The sequence below is a fragment of the Aythya marila genome (assembly GCF_965140915.1).
Source record: "Aythya marila genome assembly, chromosome: 8".
In the NCBI taxonomy this organism is placed as follows: domain Eukaryota; kingdom Metazoa; phylum Chordata; class Aves; order Anseriformes; family Anatidae; genus Aythya; species Aythya marila.
Window position 1 is genome coordinate 4167127 of NC_139049.1, and position 18600 is coordinate 4185726.

Consider the following 18600-nt stretch of genomic DNA (forward strand, 5'->3'; position numbering starts at 1 on the left):
AACACCCTTTTTGGTAGCATTTTTAATCTGATCTGCTGTGTAACGCCAACTCCAGAGCAAAGCATGTCAGTATAAATGAGGTGATGTTGCATTGAAGTAATAAAGATGAGCAGCCAGAATCAACAAGACTGAGAATACATTTAGCTCGTGTTGCTGCATCATGCTACTTAATTAGCTACTTTACTGTTGTGTAAACCAAATGTTTATGAGATTTCAGTCACAGAAACTGACAAGTTGACTTCTACTCATGCTTCTTTTTTGGTCTTGCAGTTTGTTGTGGTTCGTAGGTGATTTGCAGCAGGAGTAATAGTCATGGAATTGTAGAAGCAGGAAAGTCATTTTAAGGCTGGTAATACTCCGATGCTACAGTAATGGATAGGATAAAAACATCCTTTGCGGAAGGAAGCATGATTTTTTTTTTCAGTTAAGAAATGGGTCTTCTCATCAGTTTTGCCACAGTCTTCCTGTGTGTCATTAGATAGGACACTTAGTGTTTTGGAGTCTATGTCTGTGAAATGGAAGCAAGTCTTACAGATCTAGAACTTAATTCCTTTTTGGATGTGTGTAAGAGTTGTCTGTTTTGTTTATTAAGGCTCTGGCTTGCACTCTGTATGTGGGACACACTCAGCCTACAGCTTGGATTTAGCAAGCAGTGCTGAAATCATACCCTTTATGGTTTTTGAGTAATACCATTTGCCTACAGCAAAGTTCTTACTGTGCATATCACAGAGGATGTGGACCTTTCCAACCTGTGTAACCTCCTTTAATAAAGATGCAGGTGCTGCAGCTGACCTCTCGTGAGAAGTGGGTCCCTGTTTGTGTGTATTCTGTGGCCCACGTGGGACAGAGCGGGCACTGTTCTGGGGGTGTGGGAATTTGCCCGTGCTCCGGCTGCAGGGAGGGGGAGGAAAGTTGGCCCCACAAACCCAGTATCCAATTTTGTCATTTAAAGAACCTTTTTGATCTGAACTTTGTACAGCTGATGTTAGAGAGTATTTAGAGGTTTGGTAAAAGTCCATAGTAGTGCTCGGGAAAGATAAGGCTCGCTATTGTACTAAAGCAGTGTTGTGGTGCCAAGACAGTATATTTATGCTTTATTGTTGCAAGGTTAGTAGTGTCCATGAAACTTGGTACAATTTAGTATTACACTAAGGACAGAAAAAAATACCCAATCATTTTCTAGGTTGCCATAAAAACTGCTGTGAGCTAAACAACACAGCTCCATTGCAAGCCCGTCCATTAGCAGCTGGGGGTAAAATAGTGTGGTGAAAGTACCTGCATGGTGGCAGCCAAGATTATTTTGTGTGTAATGGAAAATAGATTTTTTCCTCATTATTATTAACCATTATATTGAGGGCCAATATGTTTTCTAACGTGTCTTACAGAGTTACATGACAGTTTTTCAAAGCTGGCTGAAAATTCCTGCTCCACCATTGTGCATTGGTCAATTGTGCAATTTTTAGCATACATAAAAGAAGCATCATTGCCAAATTTTCCTTGAAGTCAGAGCCACGGGGAGTAGGGCAAAGACTCAATAAGCCTTAGAAACTAATGGGGAATTGCAAACTTGTTGCACATGGTAGTTTCTCAAAATCTTCCTGGGGCCAAACCACTCATCTTCCTTATCTGCTTGAGGAAATACTTTTCTCGAGTCAAAGTGCTGTGACTTTGTAAGAAAGATAGTATAGATATATCTTGTAAAAGTGTACTTTCCAGAGCTATTGCAGCTAGCATATTGTAAACTTTTATTTCAGAGGACTTTAACTTTAGGACTAGTTAAATTGATTTTGTTAAAAGGATGTTGTCATAACAACTAAGATATGAAATCTGCCTGAATTCTTTGAAATGGGATTACTAAACTCTTTAAACAGGTATAAAATTGGAAATAAGTACTACCCCCCCATCCCCCCCCCCCAACACACACACGCACACACACATTTCAGGAACATTCTGGTATTCTGGTGTTTTTGAGACTTATGACACAAACTGTTATGGTATAAAACATAACTAACATGGAATTTCTTGATTGGAAATCAACCAAAAATTTCCTATCAGTAAATGCAGTGAGACTACAGAACAGGCTTCAAGGTCTGTTAAGAGCAAAACATCTTGAAATATACTATAGGGGAAAAAAAATAAATTGAAGATTTTGTGGGAATGGACGAGTTTAATAAAAGCTTTCATCGTTCATGTCTGTGTTTGAGGTTTGTTTTATTTCAGCCTGAAATAAAAGCTTTATTCTTCAAGGGCAGTAACAGCATGTTTCTTGTAACTCCTTGGCTTTCAACAATTGTGTATAATATTTTGGTTCACCATTGTGTTAAAACTGCAAATGTTTTTCTTACTTCTTTGGCATAATGATTTATTAGTGTTGACACTCCAGGGTTGTTTGTCAGTAGAAATCAAAAGCTTGGGTTTCGCTCCTTCTGGCAGATTACATACAAATTATGCAAATTGCTGTAATGCAGGTTATAACCTAATTATGTTAAACATCTTGAACAGTGATCATTTCTGTAAGTGAAAGCTGTCTAGCACTTCAATTGCCAATGTATTTTTTTGTCCTTGTGTTCTACAAAAGAAACCACATTAAAAAGCAGTAGTATGCATGCAGGTTTTGCTGCTGTGCTGCTTATCTGCTTCTACTGCTAAAACATATGAAAGCAACACAGCAGCCAATTTACCTATATTTATATGGTGTAACACAAGTTTTGTTTTGTTTTGTTTTGTTTTAAGGACTTTAACAGTGTGTTTCTAATAATTAGCAAGCTGTAACTTTACTTACTAAATTTCATAGGAGAAGGCTGGAAAATTTTAATTCCTTTATTTTGCTAGAGCAAATCTAACCTGCAAAATTTTTACATGCTAATTCATAGTCTCTTAGCAAGTTACTTTTTTATTCATAAAACACATGTACATTTTCTGAATAGTTTAGGAATGGTTAATACATTTTCCTCCAACTTTTTCATCACCTTTATTCTAGATAAGCAAAATTACTCCTTTTAAACTATTAATACACTTCAGTTTCATTAATATGTGCTTTTTATATGTTCTGTATTAGCGCTTCAATATCAAAGGTACTCCCTATAGCTCCCTGTCAACCTCAAGACAATGGCAATTTCAGTCCAGAAGTCATTTCTGTGACACCAAATGCCTGAAGTTACCAAGTAGCATCTTCTTTTTCTAATAAATAAATAAAAATATATAACTTTCGTTTTAATTCCTTTTTTTTTTTTTTTTTTTTTTTTTTTTTTTTTGCTACAGCTATTTGTATGTATGTATATAGAGGAGGATATACTGTTCACAGAACTCGAGGCACTTTCTGTCTGCAGAGTTACAGGTTGAAATGCAGATCAAGTCAAGCCAAAGTTCACATCTTAAAGAAATAAGCCTGAGCCATAATCTGCAGAATCTACAGCCTAAGGAGAACTCTACTAGCCTGGTGACAACTGTTTTCCTTGTTAACTGTGTTTAGCACAGAATAGGGACCAAATTGTCAAGGAGTAGTTTGGTTTGAGGTATTGTGGCAGGCCTATAATGGGAGTTTCACTCTATCATATCTGAGGTTTGAAGGAAGACATCTGATTTCAGAACTGTCAGCACTTAATTCACATATATACACAGTTAAGGTAAAAACAAAAAAAAGTTTCATTATCACCTGTGTCATTTGATTTGTGTGTCTACAGGAGCGGAGAAATCTAGCCATTCTAATGCAGATTCTACTTCCTACACTTTTGAACTTCTTAATTCTTGTTAGACACTACTTAAAGTTGTTATACTGAGTTTTATGTAATGTCTCTTTAATAGCAATAAGCTAATGAAAATATAAGTGGGGTTATGTAGTTCATTTGGGCTGCATGTCCTTGTGTTTTATTGCTCACACCTTATTAGTCTTCTGCAAATGTTCCACTTTTCTTTAGCTTTGGCAAGCTGCTCAGAACACCATTTCCTTCTTTTCATTCTGGTGAAGTCCAATTGTTCTTTGCTTATACTACATTAGCCTTTCCCAGAATTTAGCCTGGCGTTTTTATACACTGGGGAGTTTCCAGTGTGTTTAGATTATAAAATGATTTCCTAGTGTGGCTGTGACGAAACCATGCTTTCAGATAATACCGTCAAACTACGTTTCAGTGCTGTTTTCTGTTTCTTTGCAGTGTTTTGCTCTACAGAAATGATCTGTACCAATCATTTTCTTTTTTTGAAAGTGATATTTTTCAAGTAATCCTTCTAGGTAGTTAAGATCATCCCAACACTTTTTTGTTTCTCTTGTTAGGTTTGTGTAGGTCAATTGGCGTAAGCAACTTTCTTATCAGTCATCTTGAGCAACTAAAGGAAGACTGTGTGGTTACTCCACATGTTAATCAGGTGAGTGGAGAAATAGAGTTAAAGTATCTGGTTACTAATCCACTCCTCCACAGCCCTGTGCCTGAAAGACTACACATAATCAGCTTTACTCTGCAATTTCTTCTCTTTCATTTCTATACGTATATTGGAAACCATTCAGGAAGATGACCTGAATTGGAAAGAAATAATAATAATTACGTCCTTTGTCCTTTTATTTCCCCAGTTTTTGCCAGGCAGCTTGTTTGTGACTGGTGTTAAGGCACAAACAAACGGTCAGCGCACCAGTTTTTGATGATAAAACAGTTTAGAAATAAAATTCAGGTAGCACTAAATGTTTAGTGTCTGCAGAGTACACAAAGCTTTGGAGATTGTGTTGAAATACTAAATGTAATTCCTCTAAGCAACACTGAAAGACTTAGGTGATTCTGTATCCATGCAAGGGTGCTGTTCCCCTTGTTCTCTCCTTATTTTAATCAAAAAGATTGCATTAAATTCAGTGATTGCCACCTACATTCCGGCAGACTTCCAGCATGCTGACAGCTGTTCCCTTGTTGCAGCTGTGGTAGAAGTTCATGCTTCAGTTCCTACCACCTACTGCCAGTGGAAATGTTCTTAGAGCTAACATAGAACTGTGAGCTGGAATGGCTGAAGTGCAGACACGTGCTTTTTCCTTTGCTGCAGGTGTTAAGGATTTTTGGCAGCATTTTGTGGTGTAATGTCATAAACAGGCACAAAAAGGTGGCTCAGAATGTGACAGAACTTAACATCCCTGGGGTTTTGCTGACTAGTCTAAAGGTTACCAAAGGACAATTACGAAAGTTTTCTAATGAATTCTTAAATTTAAGTTGGGAATGGAAGCGCTATACTCAATTCTTATTTTATTGTCCATTGCTTACAGAAGATCTTTGCTGTAGTTATGCCTGAGGTAGCCTAGTCTTTCAGTGAACTGATCTTTAAATACAAAACATTTGCAAGCAGTCATTATGTAGAAATGAAGGAAAATCACTTCCTATTACCTGTTTTAAATTTGCTTAACAAATTTAGTGTTGCAGCTCCAACAGTTCTTAGGATGTTAAAACCGAGAGTTATTCTGTGAAGAGACGGAAGTAGGAAGGCCGGAGAAATGAGGTGCTTCATTAGACTTTTTGTAGTCATCACAAACTAGGTAGAAAGCAGTGCTTCTGTTTAATGAACCAAGTTGTAAGCACTGCTTCTCTTCTTGGGGAAAAACATGTTCCTCAATAAGGTAGGATGGACCAAAGTAGGAAAGACCTGTCTTTTCGAGAATATACTCTTTCTAATGTATTCAGTAGTAATTAAGCAGTTTTTAAAAAATGTAACCTACTACTAAAACTACTGTCAAATGCTCGAAGTAAAGCCATTAAAAATATTTTATTCTGGCATCAGGTAGAGTGAAATTTAGCTTAGAAGTTACATTTTCATATTCTAGAGTTTGCAATTGACTTGGCAGTGAAAGGCTTGTATTTATGCTCAAGGAAAACACTTCCTCTTGTGCCTGTTACTCAGTAGGAAAAATAATAATTAATGTATACATTCGCTTAATAAACTCACTGAAACTAAACTGATCTCCAAATTCCATGTAGGGGTGCTCATCAATATTTTTGTACTGCATGAAGAAGTTACTTGCAGAAGTGACTTAAATGTGTTAATGTCACTGTTGATACTGAGCCCAGTTATGTACATTTGTAAAAGGTAAAAAGGTATTTTAGGATTTTGAAGCATTTGCATGTAAGCTCACCTGAACTGTTCCTCTATGAAGAAAACTCATTTTGGGGCTTAAATGTCAGTTTTATGAGGAAAAATAATTGTAAGTCTGCATTCCCCTCGAGAAGCTGACTGAAATCCAGATGCAGGAGAGCTTTACCAGGTGAAAAGATCTGATGAATCTGGTGGAATGAGTAAGGCTCGTGTACTGTCAAGTGTGCACTGTCACGCGTACCCTACTGAGGGTCTAGGTCCATGTATTAGGCTTAAGTTTTCCCCCACTGCGGTACGACTGTCATAAAAATCTGTGCTTTCTTGGAGTTCCCCTGTGGCTGACCAAGTAGCAGCTGCGGAGGGTTCAGTAACGTGAACTGCGAACTCCTTTATTAAATGTATGACAGATTTTACACACAAATCACTCAGGGTAGAGTGCCAGAACAGACCAAGATCTTCCTTTGCAGCTGTATGACGGACAGCCCTTGCCTGAGAAAAGCTTGGTGACTAAAATAGCAAGGGTGGGGCAGGCCAGGAAGCAGGAATTATTATTTTGAGGGGAAGCGCGTACTGGCCACCCACCCTGTGCCTCCTCAGCTCAGGATGCTAGCGCCTTGCACTCAGATGCTGCTGGAATCTTCCAGAAAGGTTTCAAAATAAAAATAAATTCGATAGTAATTATCACATTGTTTTAGGATTACTTTTAAAAAGATAAATACTTGCTCCTACCGTACACAAAGGTGTGTGACAAAATTCAGCTCGTGAAATCTGGGAGTCTCTCGATTTAGCGAAAGGCACAAATCACGTTCCCAGGCAGGAGGTGGCTGTTGCTGTACAGCCTGGTGGTGAAACAAGCGGGTAACTCAGCAGCATGCTCTACTTGCTTTAAGTATTTATGGCGCAGCTCTGCTGCTGAGAACCCTTTTTAGACCAGCAGCTACATGCTGCTTGCAGGCACATCAGTAATAAATGCTGAATAAGTCACCTGATGCTATAGAGATGCTTTAGATTTTTCAGCATCTGATCATAAATAATTCTTTATTTAGTATTTTCAAGGCTACATTACTTATTATACTTAGTGTAAAGAACCTCTTCTAAAATTATTACTATTAATACACCCGATAGACAGTACTTACAAAAACTTCTATGAAATCCCAATATTCACAGTATATTAATACATTTGAAGACACTGTGTATCTGTATCTAATACTCAGTGCAAAATGATACTTACCCAGAAGAGTACGTGGTGTTTCTTGAAGATGCTCAGTCTTGTGGTGTAGTTGGATAAGGAGCAAGTAGATTAGGCTTGCTTTGGGTTTTGTTAATCAGTGTTCTGAAAGGAACTGCTTGCTCACTCTTTTTTCCCCCTCAGTTTTGCATAATAAACAATGAGAATATTTTCTAGTCGGGTCAGGTGCAAACGAGTGAATAACTGTATGACCTAAACACTGGTCTTTCAAATATAAACATGAAATACAAAGGCTACGCAAAGGTCAAGAAACATCAAAGGTTGAAGACATGGATGTGTCTGCTGCTTGAACCTTGTTCCCGAGTCCACCTAGTAATTTAGATCATAGCAGCTTTAGGCTGACTCAGCCCAGCCTTCGAGGGGCAGTTTTTTCTTAGCGTGTATTGAACGACTGCCAGCCTATTGTTCCTGACTATTGTTGTCTGAAAAGACAACATGTACTAAAGATGAGAAACAGGAAATGTTCATTTGTCCTTTTTATGGCAGAAGAAATTTTCCAGATTCCATGTGTTGAGGTAATTGTTCAGAAGCGAGTGCTTTTCTCCTAAATGCGCAAGAGTTGGATCCCTGGAACAGCGGTGACGGCTGCTTGTGCTGAGGGCACATCACATGATGATGTACTCTCTCTTTTTAAAAGAAAATGCCACCACTTGTCACCTGAATGCAGGGGAAGGTGCGTTTCTTACAACGCATAAGCTGTGAAATATTTTTTGAAGTAAATAGAGGCAAGGAATGTTACAGAGATTTGTTTTTGGCTTTCACTAAGTGCCAGAATAAGTGGCTTTTTCAAGATCTTTACGTACCGGTAACTTTTGTTTCCAGTTGCTGTCTTTGTAGCTTGTTCCTTTTCTCCTTTTAACTGGTTCTGGGCGATCTGTGATCTGCCTTCCTAGCAAAGGCTCTCCAGAGCTGCTCATTCCGCAGCATGTCTGCTTCCCTCCGTGTTGTTGGCTGTGACGCCACGCAGGGAATACAGGATTTTCCATCTGCAGTCGGTGCCAACACTTTGCTTCACAGGTCAGGCCCTCACCTTAGACATATTCTGGTCAGCGTCTTGCAAACCCAGGCTCAGCCCTTCCTCCTCCCCTTGCCTGTGCAGTCCCAAGAAGAACATCAGTCAAGAGATAAGAAAAGAAGTAATTTGGGGGAAGAGGAGGTAGTCCCAAATCACCCATAAAAATGACCTAATGCTGACTCACAGTATGTATTTGCATGCATTTCTCAAACACTGAGCAGATCAGCGGTGTAAGTCCAACCGCAGGTAGAGAAGATGACTACTCATACTTTATTTCTGTGGTAAACATACAATGCATAGGAAATTATTGTGCCAATTAATGGCAAAATGTTTGTAGACTGATATCCTTCATATATCTTCTAAAACTGGTAATTTATATCTTCCAAAGCAGTGATTTCACTCGTATTGCATTTTAAAAGCAATAGGGTAAAAATATCCTCATTTATCAATGATAATATTTTCTACTAAATGTATTTTCAAGGTTTTGACTAAAAGTTTCTTTCTGTTTATCTAAGGCTGAGTACCACCCTTTCCAACGACCTCAGGAGCTGGTGGATTACTGTAGGAGCAGAGGTATTGTTTTTGAAGGCTATTGTCCTTTAGCCAAAGGTGAAGCACTCACTCATCCTAGTGTCATTCAGCTGGCAAAGAAATATGGCAAAACTCCAGCACAGATTTGCATACGCTGGAGTATACAGGTAATTGGAGGGTAGTAATTAAAAACCTGTCTCCTCTCTCAGGAAAAAAAATAAAATGCAAATGGTTTGGGATATTGTGCCTCAAAACAGAATTTATAAAGAAAATATTCTTGCCTTTGGTATATTGATAGCCTATGAACTAACTGTTGTCCAGGAAATTTGGAATGTAGTACACAAACCATGGCACTATTTTAAATATGCAAATAATCTGGTTGTAGAGAATGAAAGGAATCACCAATAAAAGAGCTGTTTCCAAACTAAAAGTTATAAACAGTAAGGGGGAACCATTCTGTTTCTGTCACTCAACACAAAGGGATGAGCAGTGAAATAGTGTTTTACAGTGACTACGTAATCTGTGTTGGAATTTAATGCACTGTACATAACTGCGATTACAAATAACCTATGGAAATGTCAGCGTCATTTGAAAAATGGAAGAAAAACCTCAGAAGGCATGAGGAACATCTTAAAATATTTTGAAGAGAGTATTTTCTTTGAAACTGTGCAAATTTTAATGATGAAAATAATGATGTTTTTCAGAATGGGATTGTGACTATTCCAAAGTCCACGAAAGCAGAAAGGATAGAGGAAAACTGCAAGGTAAGATTTAGTTATGCACTCAAGTTTGCTAATATCCAAACTACTGTTTTTAATATTTTGGTTTGTCTATCTGTTGTCCTATACCATTTTAATATTAGGGCAACTCAGTTAAAATTAGCAAGTTATAGCAGCTTAGAGTTACCACAGTATATTTAAAAAATAAATTATATATATAAAAAAGAAAATGCACATAATTCAAAAATGCCAGAAATCAATGGAAATTTAACCACCATGTACAAAACAGATATCCACAGAGTTACTGAATACTGAAAAATCAACTTTCATAGTTGATTTTTGTCATTAATATCTTTACTTGTTACGTGAGTGATAGTAGAAAATCTAGTCTGGTTATGGTTAGGTTCTTTTTATGAGAAGCATATAGATCAAATGTAAGGAACTTGTATGCTCTGCATAGCACAAGGACACTATGAAAGCTGAAAAACTCTGTTGGAGATATCCCAGATACCTCTTAAGGAAGTCAGTCCTGGCAAAGCTGTCTCTTCCCCTACCTTCTTCCCACTGACTTACAGAGAAGGTCACAGGATGTAGGGTATGCACGAAGAGAAGTGGGAAGGAACTGAGGACTGACAGCATCATCTCCCTGGTTTTTTTTTTTTTCCTTGTTATACTGACTGATTTTAAGTCATTCCTTATATTTTCTCCCCATTTCTGTAATCTGAAAGTGTGCTTTTGGGAGGGGGGCGGAGAGGGAGGGAAATCCACAAACTTACTGTTCTTTCAAAAATATTTTAGGAGTATGAACTGTTTGGTAAATTGAGAAGAAGACAGCAAACATCTGACTGTCAGTTATATCACTGTCCATGTGCTCTAAGTGTAAATTAACACACGTGTAATGAGGTTTTCTCCTGGTGGCTGTGCCTATTTATGTAGCTCCTGCCTCGACTGTTTATTCCAACATCTGCCCTGCTTCTGTGGTACAAGCACAGCTGTTTGTGGCAAAGTATTGTGAGCAGAACCAGGTTAAAAATCTCTCCTTCTCTTTTTTTTCTTTCCCAATGATATTTTTAAGTCCAAGTTAATTCTGTGTTTTACAGATTTTATTCTGTGGCCTCACCAATTCATTTAATGCAGCTGAAGGATTGCATTGCAGCAAAACTCAAAACATTTAGGATGGGGTGGGGGGGAATTACAGTTGTTTGATGTTGTTTATCACAATTCCTTTTTTTTTTTTTTTTTAACGCATGCCGATGTGTTAGTTTGAGTCTCAATGATTTCTAGTCAAAATGCATGAAAAGAGGCGGTTGCTTTCAAGTCAGCATTGGTACTGAGAAGCTGTAGCACTGTATCTTTTTCTGCATTAGCTGATCCATGAGTATTTTCTCTAAGTACACATAGAAAAGATATAGATAGATAAAAACTCAGATTGCTAACTTCATAAAAATTCCTATACCTTCTAATAATTCTATTTGGCTAAAGTTCTGAGGAAAAGAATTGTAATACTTTTTAAAACGAACATCTGGATATAACCAAAATATTGAGCTCAGGTTTCCAGAGGGATTGCAGTCAGTATTTGTATACCTCTGGCAGTGACCATATAGCATGCTGTTAAAAACAGCTTTGGTGCTGCCATTGTCTTGGAGCCTTGCTTGAGGCCAGAGTGCTGCAAAAGCATCACAACAGGGTCAGCAAATGAAAATGAGTCACAAAGACAGCAAAGGGCCACGTAGAGCTTGTTAACTTAATAGAATGATGTTTGTCTGTGACAAAATCTAAGAATAATTTCCAGAACGATAAAAAAAAAATAGAAACATTCTGCTTCAAACTTAAATGATGGAAACACTCCTGATTCTCTCTGTGTTCATGATGTTAACTCTATATGCATTCCCATAGGTGTTTGATTTTACAATAGCGGAGGAAGATGTTGAAATTCTAAATGGATTGCATGATGGGAGACATGTTTCCTGGGACCCAAGCCTTATTGTGTGAGCGAAGGTTTGTGCTTTTTCCTTTGTCAGTGATCAATATGTCATACCACATAATTTAAATTCAGGGAAGGTTGCAATAAGAATGTAATTGTGAGCTTACTGTCTGGTATTAATGATAACAGATTTGAAATCCTTACCAAAGATAACAGACAAAAGAATTTCTGAGGGTAGTGCTTTTGTCCTGAGATCTTATATTTCCATCTAAAATCCTGATCCACAGTTCACTGAAGCCTGTGCAAAGCTTCCTATTTATGACATTGACCTCATATCAGGTCATATAACCAATGAAGATGAGGAGATATCATGTCCTTATATGTAGGAAAAAATGCTACCTACTGGTGTACAATACAAGTGTGGAGTTCAAAGTAATTTTTCAGGTATTTTGTTAGAGGGTTGCAATATATGAAGAAGAAAAAGCTGGGTGGAAAAAACATGTTAATACCATTATCACTACAGTACTTATACTGTATAGTATACTGTAAAACTCCATGAAGAATATGATCTCACTGTAATAAGCAATATATAAGCATCGCAAGAAGGAGTTTTATATATATTACTGCATAATAATGGCGTTGACCTGGAGAGTTCTATGTGTATTGTTTACAAGCCTGTAGTCATAACAAGGTAGGAATACTTCCAGGAAAATCCATGCACAAATAAACTGACTGCATGGATAAGAGTGGAGTGGGAAGCTCTTAAGAGCCAAAGAGGCATCTTTGTTGTTAAGCATCTTTTTTTCTTACAGGAAATTCTGGTGAGATTTGTGTAGCTTTTAGTGGGAATTAGTTTAGCTTTCACTTTGGATTTGTCCAGGAAATTTCATTAACAGAATGTTCTTCAGAGAGCTGTTATAAAATATGTATGTATATGAAGAGGTAGATGTAGATACAGATATTTGTACTTTACAAGTCTGTTTTGAGAAATACGTCTGCAAAGCCTTTATCTGCTGAGTATTGAACTTCTAGTCACATGGTCTGATATTTTAAGAGTTCCCATGTCTAGAAAAGTATGGAAAATCTGAGTATGATTTATATTGTGTGTGGACTTCCTGAGGCAGTTTTCCCAGTGCTGTTCTGCTTTAGTCATATCGTGAAACAAAGCTCCTTAGTTTTTATCAAGAAATGGCTTGCAACAGTCATATATTCCAGCCTGTAGTGTTTTTCCTCAAAGCTGAGCTTCCTTACAGCTCAGATAAAATACAGAAAACTTAACCTTGTTGATAACAGCTCCTCAGCATAATTGATTGGTAAAACCAACTACTGGTAAACATTTCAGAGAAAATACGTTTGGATTTGCCTCTTGAATCATTAGTGCTTTATTTATGATTTTTAAAACAAGATATTGTATGAAAAGCTGCCCTCACTAATATCTGTACAGTGGACAATGTACTGTTCCAGAAAGATGCACTACCTACATATTAAGCTTATCTTGCAATTTTTCAAGTGTGGTCTACAGTATGGGGTGCTTTAGTATTTAGTAATGTCACTTCAGGTGTCCCAAGAACTGCAATGTACCTGGTTTAACTGTTGTAATGAGGGGTTCAATATTTCAAAAAGTAAGGCTTATTTATAAGATTAAGGTATTTTTTCAACTTTTGCAGAAAATGATGGCAATGACTAAGCAAAAACTGGAAAGAATGCCCACAAATAAACTGTTCTACCTGTGATCATCGCATAATCCTGCTTTTGAAAAAACACTTCGTAGAATAACACCTTAGCATAGTAATTTCCTCAGAGTTTATCAATATGCATAGAAGTGTTACGTAGCACTGTAGCTGGGGGGCTCATTGCTTCACATTGTATCCGAATTCATTGAACAAGGACTAGAAGGGAATCGCTTGCCTAGTATTCATTCAATGTGGGTTTTAGTCAGCGAAGGCTATCTCAGAAACTACAAAAGAGAGGTGGGTGTTTTACCTTGTTATCTCTGAATAAACACTCATCACATCAACATACAATTTCCAACATAAAGGATGCATACAAAGTGAACCAAATCTTTATGTAAGCTGGCAAATTTTAGCTTCAGTTTTATCAAGGCAATGTTCAGTTAGGACTAGTTATGTGCCTAGAAGTCCCATGATGGACAGAACAACTGATTTTGCTGTGCTGTTTCTGACTCTCTGTTCTGAGCTAAGCAGAACTAAACCAGGTTTAGTTACTGTGATGACTATAGACTGTAGTGAGGATGGCTTCCTAATCCATTGATAGATTTTATGGTTCCCTCTTTCAAAGAGATCTCAATCTTGCATTTGTATCTGGTTTTGCTAGGAAGTCAAGGCAGTATTTTCTCTGATCTAGATGATGTTATCTAAGCTATACAGTGAGTAATGAAAGGAGTAATAAGATAGAAACACTATTACTATAATAGCATACTTCTAAGGAGCAGTGTTAATCTGATACTTCTCAAACTACCTTCAGACTTGATTATTGCAGGTTTTTCAGGGCTTTTTTTTCTAGGATTTTGTGTGTGTGTGTGTGTGTGTGTGTGTGTGATTTTTCCCACCAATTGCTTTGCTGCCAGGTAGAATATATAGCTTTAGAACTATTTAAGTGCCAGGACTCAGTTGATGCATGTTATCTTTCTCCTAGGTGTGGTGTGCTGTTTTTTATATTGTGCCATCACTTATCCCCATTGTTTTCTGCTAGAAGCTGTAAGTCCCCCAAGGGACTGGAATCCTGTTATCTCCTGTGTGCTTGGGATACGTCACTGGAGCTTCTTCCCTTGAGAACAGCTTTCACAAATCTTATACCTTGTTAGTTAATTTAGGGACATTGAGCAAATCCTCTTCTAGTTTTGATCCCATTGCACAGGGACAACAGACTAAGTAGGTTGATATTTTATGCTCCTCTCTACAACTAAATTGGCATTTAATATGTTGATAGTTTTCTTTTTAAACAAAGGCTACTGTAGAATGATGAGTCCACGTAACCTCGTCTAAGTGAACACTTGTAAAGTACTGACAACTTTGGTAACAGTACAAAGCAAGTCAACGAATAACAAATTGGAACATGAACAGTAGTGAGATCTAGGGGTAGCAGTGAGGAGTGATGTTCTGTAATAGAAGTGAAATTTAGCAGAACAAAAGGATATAAAAGTGCAGAACATACGGAATCAGGATGTTTAATTCCATTTGTTTAATTTCTTCTTTGGTTCAGAAGTCATCCCTTGAATGAATTCTTGGAATGATACCATGTATGTTCTTCCCTAGGGCTGAAATTCCTTCTCTCGTCCAGACTTGCCTAAGACACACTTTCTCCAGAGAGAAAGCTCTTTCACCTTGCTACCGTGACCATTTTTAACATACAGCAATGCATGCATTTTACTATTGCAACCCACTGTCTTGACAGCAGGTCTAGGGAATACATCTCCAAACTGAAGGCATATCATGTAGGTTATTTATGGTTGTGACTGATTGGGACACTCCTCTCTAGTTGAGATAAACCATTACAATTTATCAGTGTTGCCTAACAAAGTGCATTCAGCCTTCTTTGTAGGAGCACTGAAACTGGAAGGGAACTCTTAAAACAAATAAGGAAAGGAAAAAAAAATAAAAAGCAAAACGGAAAGTCAGTGGGAAGGGTGAGGCCATTTTCTGTGCAGCCAAGTGGCTTCCTGTCTGCCTCTGAGTGGCTCCCTCTCTCCTTTTCTTGCCTGCTTCTGACTTACATCTTTTATATGACAGGAGGTGAAGGCACCTGAGAGCACTGAATTGGAAAATGGTGGCAGTTGTTTTGCAAAGTGCGTGCTTAGGAATTTTTTTTTTAATCTTTTTAATTCTTTTTTAATCTTCTGCTGTACTTGTCCCCCCAACACACATTTGAAGACAAGTCCATTATTCGTCTGATTAGGGTGTGTAATAAAGAAACTATAATACTAGTAAGTTCGCAAACCCACAAAGCCAAGCAGGCTGCACTAATATTTGTACCTCTTTTCGGCACAGTGGTTAACACCAGCTGATTTTCTTATCTAAAATAGCAATTCTAAACTCTTCTGACAGGGAAGCTGACGTTAACACTATGTTTCTGAAAATGGGGACAAAGGTGGAGCAGCTCTTGTGGACAGTAACTGAATCCAATCAGTTAACTCTCTCCACATCACCACACCCCTGCCAAAGCTTTGAAGCTCACGGGAGCACATCTCTGACTATAGGCCTTTGGGTAGAAGTAACAGAAAAGCCAAGCTTGCTGTGCTGGGAGTGGTTTTTGTACTTAATCTTTTTGCACTTATTGCAGCCTCCAAAAACGTCTGTCCTTTTGAAAGAAAATGGCAAATACTTGCACTGGCTCAAAGCGAGCCTATGACTAGTAAGCTAGTCCTCACTACAAGGGCATCGACGTGCTGGAGCGTGTCAGAAGAAGGGCGATGAAGCAGGTGAAGGGTCTGGAGAACAACTCTGATGAGGACTGGCTGAGGGAGCTGGGGATGTTTAGCCTGGAGAAAAGAAGGCTCAGGGGAGACATTATTGTACGTAACAGTTACCTTGGAGGAGGTTGTAGCAAGGTGGGGGTCAAGCTCTTCCCCCAAGCACCAAGTGATAAGACGAGGGGAAATGGCTTGAAGTTGTGCCAGGGGAGATTTAGGTTGGATATTTGGGAAATTTCTTGACTGAAATTACTGGCTGTGTGGCATTCGAACAGGGTGCCCAGGGCAGTGGTTGAGCCACTGTCCCTGGAGGTCTTCAAGAAACGTGTAGATGTAGAACATAGTAGCATGGTTTAGTGATGGACTTGTCAGTACTAGGTTAAAGGTTGGTCTAGATGATCTTAGAGGTCTTTCCAACCTGAATGGTTCTGTTTAATATTTATGATAAAAATGATGCAGTCTTGATCTTTATTCGGTGTCCACTAACCCATCTGGAGCATCACATAGGACTAATTACAGCTGCTAGGACATTATAGAACAGTGATGACTTTCTAAGGGCCCAGAGCATGAGAACTGTCTCCAAAACTTGTCACTACCCACTTGAAGAAGAAAAGAAAAAAAAAAAAAAAAAAAAACAACAAAAAGAGGAGCTCAAACCCTGAAATGAATTTAAATCAGTGATTCTGATACTGCTTCCCAGTGGCATAATAAGTATCACTCCATGCACTCATGGTAGACGTGGCCGATATTGTGAGATAGGGCGCCTTGCACAGATGCATTTGTGCCAGATCTCAATACCTGTGCCCAAGAGGAATCTTTTATGATCTCAGAAAGGGCTTTGCACACCAGAGCCCTTTGAGACCCATTCTGTAGCTGACCTACCAATAGGAAATTCCAGAGTCCATTAGCAGGGATATCATCCTATTAATGATTACTCTATTTCTTCTGCAGCAAAATAAATTTCCAAGACTATAGGAGCCTCTCCCTATATGAGGCTTCAGAGCTGCAGTATAATGAATTACTCTTAAGTTCATGTCTTGGCTGTGAAGTTGCAGAGGGGGGAGCAGGGGGGATGTTATAATTACTGTTTCCCGGTAACAACAGCGGAGATTGCTTTGTTTTGTTTTTGTTTGTTCTTGGAACTCGTTCTTCCCTAATGGTACTCCTGGAGTCATCCCATGGAGTATCCATAAGTAGAGTGTTGCTGAGATGAATTTACAGTAAATCACTTGCTTTGGATGCAGTGTAAAGTTGCTGAAAGATTAAACCGACGCATAGCTGTGAAGGTTGTGTGTATACTGTGGTATAACTTTATTTCCCTGGTGTTTAATGCATTTTTTATATTATAATATTTAATAATACTTATCTAATATGTGTAATATGTAAAAATATACCAATGAAATGGCAAGTATCTGTTTTTGTCACGTGATTTTGGAGATTTTTGCATGATTGTCACAAATGCCTTGTAAGTCAGATGCAAATACCTCTGATCAATTTGGAAAATTATCACAGGTGGCTTTTTTTTCTTTTTTCCTTTTCTGGAAATGGTTGTTTTACTGTTTTTTGTTTTGTTTTGTTTTGTTTTTCCCCAGATACTACAGATAAATAATATCTGTAATCTGCCAAATAATTGCATATATTTCAGCTAGGATTTCTGTTTCTTCAGAATAGAATGTTAAGTTACATTATCATGTTCATTAATATCTTCAGTTAATCCTAGAAAAAAATGTATAGTAGGATTTTTCTTGATTTACCTGTATTACTGGAACAAATGACTTTCAGAATGTTTCCTAACTGCATTATACAGTTTCATCACTCTGCCAGTTTTGCTATATTTTAACACATATGAAAGAAAATATATAATGATTAGATACATTAGAGCCTTATGGTTTAATGGCAATAAATAAATATGGTGTTGAAGGGTCTTTGAGTGCAGTGATAACCATGAAGAAACTAAATGGCACTTTCTCAACATCTTCGGGTCTTTTCATTTGGAATTAAGTGTTACCTAATGTTACATTCAACTTTCTGATCTAGAAGTAAAATACAAATTCTTACAAAAATGGATGTATCAAACTTTTTACAATGGCAGTTTTAAAAAGTCCATTCAATTAATATAGAACGGATCAGTATCAAGTAGTCAGAATAAAAACAGTTCATCTAAATTATAGAATGCTAATACTTAACACGTGTGTGCTTCTGGTTTTGCAATGTTCTCATTGCCTGTTTTTATTCTTTTTTTTTTTTTTTTTTCCCCCAAACCAGACTTTTGATTTTAATGTGAGGAAAGAAGATACGGAACATTTGAACGCCATAAATGTCACATAATGAATGCCACAGAAAACTAATTCATCTAACGTATCCATTGTGGAGAGGATAATTTAAAACCAAATTGTTCTAAAGTTCAAAAGTGATGCAATTGAAACTTTAATTCATTTAAAACTGAAGAATAGATTGTTCTTCTGGGTACTCAGGGTACCCAATCAGTATCAGTTAAATAAATAAATAAATAAAAGCAGTAACAATAGCTTGTATGTAATGTCATGTTAACAATTTAATAAAATCATTTCATTTACTTTTCTTTGTTGTGTTCTTACCGATACAAAAGTGCCTAATTTAAGTGTTTTCTCAGCTTTCTCGAATGTTTCTGGCATTTTCTTCCAGTATGGGTTA

The 18600-nt window shown here is 37.6% G+C and overlaps 1 protein-coding gene across 2 annotated transcripts in view; it reads left to right on the top strand.

The window, feature by feature from the left end:
* Positions 1-18519, top strand: part of LOC309880625 (putative oxidoreductase ZK1290.5) — a 44497-nt gene extending 25978 nt beyond the window's left edge. Inside the window, exons 4-8 of one of the 2 annotated variants that reach the window (XM_082765743.1) lie at positions 4271-4362; positions 8840-9022; positions 9560-9619; positions 11471-11562; positions 18193-18519. In XM_082765743.1, the coding sequence (XP_082621869.1) occupies positions 4271-4362; positions 8840-9022; positions 9560-9619; positions 11471-11562; positions 18193-18211 (446 nt within the window). In that variant the 3' untranslated portion in view covers positions 18212-18519. Of the gene's footprint in view, positions 1-4270; positions 4363-8839; positions 9023-9559; positions 9620-11470; positions 11573-18192 lie in introns of both variants that reach the window. The other variant, XM_082765744.1, reaches the window with a different exon arrangement.
* The last annotated feature ends 81 nt before the right edge of the window (positions 18520-18600 follow it).